The 11,855-nt window shown below is 49.0% G+C and overlaps 1 protein-coding gene across 2 annotated transcripts in view; it reads left to right on the top strand.

The window, feature by feature from the left end:
* The window catches only part of MPP2 (MAGUK p55 scaffold protein 2), a 46,786-nt gene extending 39,450 nt beyond the window's left edge, over positions 1 to 7,336 (top strand). For both annotated transcript variants that reach the window (XM_059726886.1, XM_059726885.1), the window contains one exon: positions 321 to 7,336. In XM_059726886.1, coding sequence (XP_059582869.1) covers positions 321 to 497 — 177 coding nt within the window. In that variant the 3' untranslated portion in view covers positions 498 to 7,336. The remainder of the gene's footprint in view (positions 1 to 320) is intronic.
* Positions 7,337 to 11,855: the final 4,519 nt, after the last annotated feature.

Here is an 11,855-nt window from a genome sequence, read left to right on the forward strand (position 1 = left end):
TTCATAGCATTAAAACAGCTGCTGTGCTCCTCCCCAGAGGTAGCTGCCTCTCAGCTGTGGGATCCCTGTGTAAACAGCTGTAACTGCTCCACAGAGGCAGCTGCCTTTCAGGGTGGGTGAAGTAGTCTCTGCAACGCATGCTTTTTTGCTTATATTTGCAAAATGTTCTCCCTGAGTTCTTTTCCACCCCACTGCTGCTCTTGCTGCTGCCCTTCCCTCCTTCCCCACAAGCTGTAAGCTCATTACCCTGCACACACAACTCAGGTAAGGAGCTGGAATGCTGCAGCACGGGGGCTAACGGGCTGCTTATGCCTGGGCAGGAGGCGGATCTGAAGCGGACGGTGGATGAGAGCTGTCGGATCCAGCGCAGCTACGGCCACTACTTTGACCTCAGCCTCGTCAACGACAACCTGGAGCGGACATTTCAGCAGCTGCAGGAGGCCATGGAGAAGCTGCGCTCCGAGCCGCAGTGGGTCCCTGTCAGCTGGGTGTACTAGGCAGTCAGAAGAGCCTGCAGTGGCAGCTAATGCCTCTCCCTGCCTGACCCTACACTAAGGGCATTACTGACCCGCTGTTAACCTCCATCCCCTGCCCACACTGGAATCGATGTCTCCAAGTCAAGGATTCCAGACCCCCTGCTTGCATCCCAGCCCTGTCCTCGGAGGAGCTGCTGTCCTGGGGGCTGCCACTAGGGTATGTGGGAGGGAGGGTTCCAGACACTTGTTTCCTGTCTCCTTCCCCCAAGTTGCAGCAAGTTTTGCTTGTTTCGGGCAATCTTGTCAGGGCGCCCCCTGCGGAGGCCACTGCTGCCCTTGGCACAAGGGTGGGAGACAAGGCCCAGTACCCTTTGGGGAAGGCTAGGGATTGGATGGGGTGGGTCACAGCAGCATGGAACCAGCCAAGGAAGGGCAGAGCCCAGAACACAAAGCACAGCCACTTTAGGGCCAGGAGCGGGCACTGAGGACACCTTCCAGCTCCCCTCATGGGGCACCCTTTAGCTCTCGTAGTGCCCAGCCCACAGCTGTCCAGCCTGATGCTGCCCAGCAGGAAAACCAGCCCCTTTCACAATGCTACTGTGCCAGGGAAGTGGGTGTTAGGACGGCAGCAGGCAGTATGCTGAAGAAGGTGCATGAAGCTGGCAATGCCACCTGTCCCTCCTGCCCTGCAGGTTTTCCCTGCCTCTGCTGTCCAGTAGCCCTCCCTGCACAGCTCTCTCTGGCTGCCTTCCTGGGAGCCTGAGCTACCCATCCTACATAGAAGGATCCTTCTGGCCATCTCTCTCTGGGCAGCTGAGGTGGCTCTCAGCTGGGCTTTCAGGACCATCTCCCCTTTCCAGGGTTGATCTCACTAGGAACCAAGTAGCAAAGGAACAAACCATGTTCCCAGACACCTTCCTTCACCTTTTCCCCACTGAGCCCAAGGGGGCAGGCAGTGGGTGGGGTGAGGCCACCTCCCACCCCAGATTTAGGAGTCTTTCTTCAGGAGTCGCTGGGCTTTGTGGCCCACTGACCATGGGGAGGGGAAACAAGGCCACATGTGACGCAGGCATGGGATGCTTAGCTGATCCTCTGGCCCGACTAGCTCTCCTGTCCTGTCAGAAGGTGAGGAAAAGAGCATTTGGTTTTAGAGGAAAGGTCCTGGGAGACCAATCACACCCCCAGCCAGTGGCAGCCCCTGGATGTGCACCCTGGGGTGCTGTGTTAGTGAGGTTGTGGGGTCCATGCCAGGAACAATGCCGCGACCAGTGACCAAACATTGCCACGTGCCCTGCCCTTGCTGCTCCTGAGAAAGCCTGGTCCTGACTCCTCTGGAATGGGCCCATTTGGGATGATCCAGAGCCCCACCTTGGAGCGCAGGCAGGGTCTTCTCACTGGATTCCCCACCCAGGGGAACTTTCAGCTCACCCAGCAAATGCACAGCTATCTCACTGCCGAAAACTCGCCACCAGTGACTGACTGACCCCCTCTGCCCCTGCCTCCTGAAACATGCCTGGCTGATGGAGGGATGTTGCCTATGGTTTTCCTGATTGCACAGAGCTCCCAGTGATAAAGAAGTGGCCTGTCCCAGCTGGATGTCATGTCGGGGTCGCTGCAAGGGGAGTTGTGGCACCTCTGGAAGTATATGGATAGAGCTAAAGAATGCAGCCCTGAGGAAGGCCTTGCAGTTCCAGCCCTGGAAGTCTGGGTTCTGCTCCCAGCCCGCTTGGGCAAGTTGTGCGATGGTAGACTTTGTGTGCCTCGGTTTCCCCACCTGCTGTAGGGGCAGGGTGAAGCTGCATTTCTTGATGCCTATGGAGTGCAGCAGTGCTATTTTGATGCCGGGGTTATAGCTGAGTCATAGGGACCCCAAAGGCAGGCCTAGTAAAGGGGCTAGGGTTTGTAAAGCAATAGCAGGGTCATAATTGCACTAAATCAAGACCATGGTGATTTTAAACAAATGCAGAGGACCCGTTTACAAAATCTGAGCTTGAAACCTTCCACACTCATAGGACCCCTGGCTCTGCTTGTGGGGGGGGTGAGGGAGGGGGGAGTATGGACAAAAATGTCTTCATGATTCAGAACCATGGCAAAGAGGTCAACAAGAAGATAGAGCAACCTGCCAGACCCAAGCACTCGCTTCCTCCTTCAATGCCGAGTGACCCTGCCTCATCAGGTGGTGAGACTCACTGCTCTGCTTCACTGTCACTCCTAGAGAAGTGCAAAGGCAAGCAGCCAAGCAGAAGGATGGAGGGAGCATCAGTCATAAAGGGAGGGCAAACACTGCTTTAATGCCTTTCATCTGGCACGTTTCTGAAACACTCCCCATGTGCACAGTTATGCCTGTCTTTGCTGACCTGCTCCCGGCCATTTGATTGACAGGGTTTTCTAGGCCAGGTGTCACCATCACTATTGTCCTCATGTCATTCCTGCAGCCCCTGGAGGGCCTCAGATACTGGGTGCTGCGCAGACACAGTCAGACCAGGCTGTACCCTGAGACCCAGCTGGTCTGACTGGACAGGGAGTGGCAGGGACACAGGCATTGAAAAGGGAAGGGACTTGCCAAAAGGCACACAGTAGATCGCTGGCAGAGCCAGGAGGAGAACACTGGTCCTACTCTGTCACCAATAGGCCATGTGGCCTCCCCAGGATTTCCATGGCTGACTGCCAGCCCTGGGGCCCTGCCTCCACCTCTAAGCCCTGGGCTTTGCATCTCTCACGCAAGGACTGACCACAACTACCTCATGCACCAAGGCAGCTCGCGTGGCATCTGCCATCACAGGGCAGAGGCAGAGCCCAGACTGGGGCCTTGGCACGTGGGTGAGGAGGCATAGCTTGGTGCTCGTCACCTGTAACCAGCTCTCCCACTTGTCCCTCGCCTGGGGGTGTGAGGAGGCCCAGAAGGACCACCAGGCCCCAGACCTGGACCCTGCTGGCATCAACATGAGGACTCCTGTGGGCTCAAGTTGCTGTCAGGCTGGGGTGCTTGACTGGCAATGACAAAGGCCTGATTTTTAGAGGTGTCGACTATTTGGAGTCATGATTTCTGATCCCTCTGGCTGTCCATCAGTCTATCTCTTCACCCATCCCTCTCTCCCCATCTCTCTCCATCCAAGCATCCCCGTGCATGTAGTCAACCTGTCCACCCACCCACGTACCCTGCACCCATCTGTCTGTCTACTGAGTTCCCTATCTTTCTCTAACCACTCGCCCATCACCCATCCAGATCGTATATACCTCTGTGAACATCTGTCTGTCTGGCTATCCAAGTAATCCTATATGCTTCTGTACCTCACTTGCTTTCTGTCTGTCTGATCTCTCCCTCACAGTCCTTTACTACATTCATTTCAAGTCAGGCACCCAACTTAGGCCTGAAGGCTCAGCCACAAGTACAAGGAGGACTCCTCTACCCTTAACGTTTCACTCTGCAGGACCTCCTTGGCCTTTCAGTGCACCACTCTGGGGGAGGAGTCCTCAAACCATCTTTATCCATGCTCCAAAAAATCTCCCTTCCCTGAGCTATTTAAATGCCCACTCTCCAGCAATACCCATGCTCTTGTCTCTACCCTCTGAAAGTCCCCCAAACCATGTGTAGAGATCCCCTCCACCCGGAAGGGTGGATTTTAACCGTGTAAGATAGTAGCTGTAATACCGAAAAGCTCATTTATGTACCGTGTTTTAAAGAAAACAATAATGCTATATATTTAAAGAGAAGAAACTTCCATAGATACTTGTGTGTGTGTGTGTGATGGAATGGGGTGAGTGCAGAGACAGCAGTGCCCAAATAAAGCATCCCAGGTGTGGAAGGAACCATCTTAGGTCCCCCCAGTTCTGGACACCTAGATGGTGAAACGCAGATCTTGGGAACCAGAGGAGATTTCTTTGAGGCTCTTTCTTGAGTGTGTTCAGTTGTTCTTCATGTTATTCTTACCGAAGATTGTGAAAGATTGAAAAGACTTGCAGCTGGGATAATGCAAAGGGCTTGCTTTCCTGTGAAAGCCCACATGCTTGGCTCTTCAGGTCATCGGATCTCAGTAGCGAGCGTGGAGCTTTTGGGGATTGGGGCCTGTAACAGTTGTGTGTGTACTGGAGGGAAGTCAAGTGGTTCCTTGTCTCAATAAGTAGTTTGCAAGTCTAAAGCGGAGCACAGGTGGTATGCGAGAACGGAGCTGTGAGCGAGGGGCTGCATCTTTAAGTGTGCCCCCCACGAATGTTTGTCTCTGCCTCTGGACATCAGTGCATATGTGCATTGCTCTGGTTTTGTGTGTGTATTCCTACATGAGAACGTTTCTGTGCCCATCCCAGTGTTTCCGACTCTCACATTTTTATTCCAAGAATTATAGTATTTGGTGTCTTTCTCAACGCTCCAGCTCTGGAGTCGGAGGTCAAGGCGAGAATCTCAGCTTTATTTATTTTTTTAAATAAGTTTCTACTGCTTGTCTTTGTGGAGAAACACTTGCAAACCCAAACACCTTTAGGCAAGGATAAGGAGCCCCACAATTACAAGCTTTAAAAACGCATCGTAAGTTCTGTAAGCCAAATCATGATTTAGAACATTTGGGGTTAGTAACCCTTAAGTCCATGTGTGTGTACATGTGCATGCATCCATATTCACATGCACGTGAGTGTTCGTGTGTGTGTGTGGGGACCTCTGATGATAAGTCCCTTCTCCGCATATTTTACGCTTGCTCTTTGGAGTTGTTTTTCAGGGACTGTCTTTAGCCTCTTTCTTACTTCCCATTGAAGAGTGGTAGTTACATGGATTCAGGACCTGTGCCCATTGTCTCTACTGGATGTGTCACTAGGACACATCAGAGGAGACAGCCCTGCCAGGCCTGTGCTTGCAAGGGGAAAGACCTGTTCTCATCTCTGTATTCCTTCCTAGTGTGTGTGGACTTTCTCTTCCCTTCCTCACTTCTCTGTGCTGCTAGGTTTTTTTTAAACCTTTCTTTATAGATGCTTCATGTCAATATTGAGTAGAACAGAGTTGGAAACTGGGCTTTTTTCCCCCTTTCCTGTCTTTACTCTCATTTTATTCTTGGTGACTTTTGGTCATTTATTTACCCCCAGCCACTTGGTCCCCTGAGTATCTCATTTTCAGCCTCGTGTCTGGTGCAGGGCCAAGCTGCGTGGTGCCCTGGTGCACTGGTGTAGCCACGTGTGTGTTAGAAGCTAACTAGAATCGGTTTATTAGTGCTATGTTAATTTGTCCCTGGATCATAGTAGAGTTTTTCCCAGTCTCTTGTGTTCTAAGTCTGGCCTGCCCTGTTACCCCTCTGTGCTGCCCAGTCTTCTGTGTGTATATGTGTGTGTGCACATGCATGTGTGTTTGTGTTTGTGCACATATATGTAGCAGTCCTGATCCACAGGCCTTGTGATGATTCTGCTCCAACTCCTTGCCAGACTGGGCTAGAGGGGATGGAGATGACCCATTTACTGGGTGGATGCAAACCTAGTTTGTAGCTGGGGTTGGGAGAAGGATGCAGACCCCTCCACCCCCCACACTTTTCCCCCATCCAGTTGATAGCCAGAGCCTGGGAGGTGCCCATCTCTCAGCAAAGTCAATGGGAACAGGATACTCAGTTAGAGGTGCTTGGTGCCTGGCCTCACTAGGTGCTATCATGGGGCTGGCTTGTTGAAACACCCCTTCCTGGGGTGGGCTCTGTTCCCTCCCCTTCCTTCCCAGTGGTGAGGTGGAACTAGGTGATGGCTGGACCAAGGGAAACCTAGATGTGGACAGTGAATGAGACATTTTCTTTCCTAGCAAACCTGTCTTTTGCCCTGAAGGGACCATCATGGCCTTTTTCCAGGTGATGGGGTCATCAGGGGGAGGGGAAGTTACCTAGAATCCACAGATGGCTGCAGGGTCCCCTCTGGCCTTCCTGCTCCTTATGTCCAATACAGGAAAGCAGAGGGTCCCTTGTTATTTTCCCAGCAATCAGGCCATTGGATTTGGCTTGGTTGTGGGTGTCCCTGGGAGAATGTGTGGCCTGGCTCCCTGCTTCCATGGGTGCTGGTTGTTCCCATCAGGGAGGTCAGTGCTGTCCACTCCTCACATCCATGGTCTGCTGTGGGCTTTAGCAGCTTGCCCTTTGATTTGTACCACAGGGCTTTGCTAGCGGCAATCCTGACAGAGCAGGTACCTCCAACACTAGCACCTGCCCTCCCCCCATATGAATGCGTCTCCCTTCTCTTCAGGCAGTTTGGGGTTGGATTATGCTCCTATTCTGCCATAATCCCTATTTGGGAGCTGCTTGTCACCAAAGCGGGGGAAGGCTGGCATTGATATTGATGCCTGGAGGCATCAAGTAAGTCCTTAACCCTAAAATGTTGTTGGGCCTCTGCAGAGGGTGCATTTCAGCAGGATTTATCACAGTCTGGGTGCCACATATGGGCAATGCCAGGGGCAGCCTGACAGAAAATGAAGCACCCATGACCCTGGCTACAAAATGCACATGTTGTGATTCTCTACTGGTGCAGACCAGTCCAGTCCCATTCCCTTTCAGCGGAACATGGGCTGTTTACACCAGGGAAGAAGTTGACCTGTGAAAATGAAGAGACCCACATCCACCATCTGTCCTGCCCTGTCTGTCTGTCTTTTCACATCTGTTTGACTGGCATGATGAATGGTAGTGTTTTCTGCTCCTCTCCTTATTTTTAGACTTTTTTTGTATTGACTCTTTTATATTCTTAGTCCCTTTCTCAGCTGTCTATTTAGATTCTCCCTCCAGAGCTTTGTTGATTTTATTTCCGAGATAATTCTTCCCCCCATTTCCCCACCTGCCAGCGAGAGTGACCCCTTTTGTTACTTTTCTGTTACTTTTATTAAATATAAAAGGAAAAAACAACCTAAAGCCTTGGATGCTAAGTCTCTGTGGGTTTTTTTGGCTTGTGGTCCTGGCTCAATTGTTGGAGAGTTGCCTGTTGGATATATATAAAAAAACCCTCAAATCCACAAAAATAAAACCCTACCAAAAGAGATCAATTCACTGTACACACAGTTCCCCGCAAGTGGAGAGAGAAAACAACCCACCTGCAACAGATGTCACTCATGGCGATTAATTCATGGCTGGCAAGGACACAAGACTTTAAACTGCGGAGGGCAAGGTGAGAACTGTGAGGTTTTTGACTCTGCTAGCAATGTGTTTGTCTCACTTGGGTTCTGAAGATGGCAGATATCCTCCAGCATTTGTGGCATGTGGGAACAGATTGTGGGGAATCCTCTTGCTGGGAAAAAGAGTGATTTCCTGCCCCCCCCATCTATAACATGGATGTAACATGCCCTTGCCCCAAACGTAGCCTGGGTTCACTTCTGACGTACACCCTTGGGATGTTTCCACACCTTTGGAGCACCCTTTTGTGCCAAACACCTCTCTGACATCTACTGCTTGCCCACTAAGAACCAGCTTAGACATGCTGGAGGCCAGCTCCTCAGCCCGTGGTGCCTCAGCCCTACCCATTTCATTCAGGCCTTGCCAGCCCTTACTAGAGGGGATTTTGCCAGCTAGAAGGATCATACTCTTCTCCAGGCATGTGCTCAGAAAAGATGGACCTCCCTTTCTGTAGAATGGGCAGGCCTGTGTGGTTACATACTCTGGAATCACAGTTAACACTGACAATAAGTGGGTAAAATGGTTACTAAAAAGGATTTATTATAAAAAGCAAGAACCTGCACAAAAAAATCACTAACCATATGTTGAGATAAAGTCTTATGAGAATAAACAAAACAAGATATCAAAACCATAACCTGTTTTTATCCTGGACCTTGAATCCAAGAATGTAGCCTCCATCCAGCTCACCAGCTGGGAGGCTCCAGCATTCCTCTATACCCAGGAAACACTGAAGACTCACCTATGCTCTCAAGCCAGGCTTTAGTATCTTTTCCTCTGGCTATTCACGTCACCCATTGGTTCTAAGGGGGGCTAAAACCGTACCTGTGACTTCCTGCTCCCTGAAGGTAAGGGTTTTTCAAACTACAAGATTTTCCTGATTTTATTAAGACCAGGAGAATATGTGAAGTCTTTTAGATTTGCTAATCCAATATACTCACTCTCTCTCTCTCCTAATTTCCCCTCAGCGAGAAATGTTCTCTTTGTTTCAAGATGCTACTTTATACTAGAATGTTTTATTTTAAAATGTAAATTCACCATTGCTTCATCATAGCCTGATTACTGTGCCTCAGAGCAGGTATGCAAAGGTGATAAGTCAACAATCCTAGGTTAAATGCTAAATCTCAGGATTACTTCTAAGTGTGAACAGGTGAGGGCCACTTAAGTTAATCATTGCCTAACTAAAAAAGCCTTGGCTATGATATAAGCGTGTATCAAAACTACATTTATATCATATGTCACAGTCTATACAGATATAAGAACACTAAGATTGAACACAGTTTGATGTTACCTATATGTAGATGACACATGCCATAGTAGTAAAACAAATTCAAGAAACCATGCAAGACATCTTATAAACCCCCAGTTCACAACAGTGGGGATGACAATAACAAACACCTTTAAAAAGCACTTTGAGAGCAACTGGCCTGCTTTGTAACAGCTGGGTATGATGATGTCAACATTAAGGGCAGCTTGCAATGAGTGGTGATCAACTTTTGGAATGGGAACAAAATACATACTCATATAATGATATGACTCAAACACAATGGAATTTTTAAAAGGTACCAAGACTATGATTCAGACTTGATATGTTTACCAAAAGTTCATGTGCCGCGATAAAATGAAATAAAATGTTAGGGCAGAAGTAAATCGGCAGTGCTTCCTTTTTGGATGATTAGGCCTGGCTAGAAAATAACATTTTGTTCTGCTGCTTTTCAAGATGAACTGAATTCCACCCCCCCATGCTTATTGAACTCAGCACACTTTTAATTTTTTTTTTGAAAATGTATTTTTGTAATGTGAAAAATATCCCTATTTCAAAATGCAAATGAACTCCCCCCACCCTTCCCTGAGCTGCACAAAACAAAAAAAAAAAGAAGAATAGAAAATTAGGGTTGGACGGGACCTCAGGAGGTCACCTTGTCCACCCCCTGCTCAAAGCAGGACCGTCTCCAACTAGATCATCCCAGCCAGGGTTTTGCTGACCCAGGCCTTAAAAACCTTTAAGACTGGAGATTGCACCACCTCTCTAAGGTAACCTGTTCCAGTGCTTCACCACCCTCTGCATGGACAACGGAAGGGAAGCAAATGGCAAACATGATTTAAAAATGGGGTAGGGGCTTGACAATAATGTCCAAGAAACAGAAAAATCTCTAACAACCCCCCTCCACCCTCCCAAAAAAATCCCCAAGCTATTTTTGTGAAAATGTCCATATTTTGGCAAATGAAGAATGTTGATCATCTTCCTGGCTGTGTAAGAGAAGCCCTGCTGAATTCCTTCATAGGAAAAAAAGTTTACTTGACTTTCAAGGGCTATTTGATCTAGCAGGGAAAGACAGAACAAGGACCAACACCCCAGTGTTGAAACCAGACAGATTCAAGTAAGAAGTGAACTGCACATTTCTGACAACAGCGAGGTGGGATTGCTATTGGAACAAGTTCTTGAGGGACCTGGTGGACTCTCTCCGTGTTTGGTGTCTCTAGGTGCAGGCTGGATGTAGGTGAACACAAGGCCTTGAGCTGGGTGCAGGGGCCTCTGGGTGAGATCCTGTAGCATGCAGTGTTCCTACAGCCCCTTTCTGGTATCATAATCCATGACCCCCTCTCCTAGTAGAGTGCCAGCAGTGCTGACTCAAAGAGAGATCTTGCCCAAACCCAAGCCAAGAGGACTCTCTAAGATGGAGAAAGAAGAGCCAGAGGACGTACTTATAGTCCATTTGACCTCTAACCCTCCTGCTGCATCTCCAGGCCAATTTCACCTCTTCCTCTCCCCACCCAGTGAATACCCTCATAAGTACATTTCTTCTGTTGAGAGGAGGATGCATCTGTACCTTAAATGCAGCATCAGCTCTCAGGAATCTGGACTTCTTCCCAGCTCTGACACTGACTCCTTTCATGTCCCAGGGCAAATCCTATCCATTTCAGGGGCTGCCTGACTCCCACTCATAGTTGCACAGGTATAAAACCAGGCCTGACACAGGTGAAGCACATGCCTAAAGGTGTGAAAGATGGAGAGGGCACAGCTCTGCCACAGTTTCCCCATTTGCACAAGCAGAGTTCATCATATTTGCTTATCCCTTGGGGACATGGTTAACTCATTCCTGTCAGAAAAGACTGGAGATCTTCAGGTGTGATGGGCAAGGGATTGCTTCAAGGATAAGTAGAGACCATCTGAGACTGTCTCAGGAAGTGTGTCAGACAATGAGCAGAGGTGGGTGAGCATGTGTGGGGTTGGGTATAGAGCTGTGTGCAGGAATCAATATACAGGGGGTAGTGTGCATGCACATAGTCCCTTCTACACAAAGATATTTACCTGCTGCTGACAGCAGGTATCAGCCATGGTGCTGTGAAGCAGGAGCTAGGAGCTGACAGCTGGAGCAGATGAGGGCTTGAATATCTGTTGGGCACAAGCACAGGGCAGTCTCTGAGCTGACTGGAAGCCCTGCCAGGCTGCTCCCAGGGGAGAAACTGGGCTGCACAGGGCCAATTTGTCAGAAGGGGCAAGTGTGTGTATGTCAATATGCATGAAGTGTTTGGCTTTGGGGATGTGTGTGTGATTGCATCAGTTTATATCAAGTAGTGAAAGTGTGTTTGTATGTGTGTATCAATAAGTATGAAGGTAGGTTGTGTGTGTGTTACTTATGAAAGTAGGGTGTGTGTGTGTACATATTATAAAGGTGTGTATGTGTGTATTATATATGAAAGTAGGGTGTGTGAGTGTGAATCAGTTTATAACAAGCAGCGAATATTTGTGCAAGTGTGTATCAATATATATGAAGGTATGTATATTTATATCAATATACATGTATACATATGTGTGCATGTAAGAATATGTATGAAGATCCATAGATTCATAGATGCTAGGATCGGAAGGGACCTCAGCAGATCATTGAGTCCGACCCCCTGCATAGGCAGGAAAGAGTGCTGGGGTCAGATGACCCCAGCCAGTTGCCTATCCAGCCTTCTCTGAAAGACCCCCAAGGTAGGGGAGAGCACCACCTCCATTGGAAGTCCATTGCAAATTCTAGCCACTCTTACCGTGAAAAAGTTTTTCCTGATATCTAGCTTAAATCTGGATGCTCTCAGTTTGTGACCATTGTTCCTTGTTACCCCAGGAGTTGCTCTGGTAAACAGAGCACCTCCGATCCCTTGCTGCATCCCCCTAATGAATTTGTATATGGCCACACAATCACCTCTCAGCCTTCTCTTGTGGAGGCTGAAGAGGTCCAGGTCCCTCAGTCTTTCCTTATAGGGTTTGTCCTGTAAGCCC

Source organism: Alligator mississippiensis, chromosome 4 (assembly GCF_030867095.1).
Source record: "Alligator mississippiensis isolate rAllMis1 chromosome 4, rAllMis1, whole genome shotgun sequence".
NCBI classification, from domain to species: domain Eukaryota; kingdom Metazoa; phylum Chordata; order Crocodylia; family Alligatoridae; genus Alligator; species Alligator mississippiensis.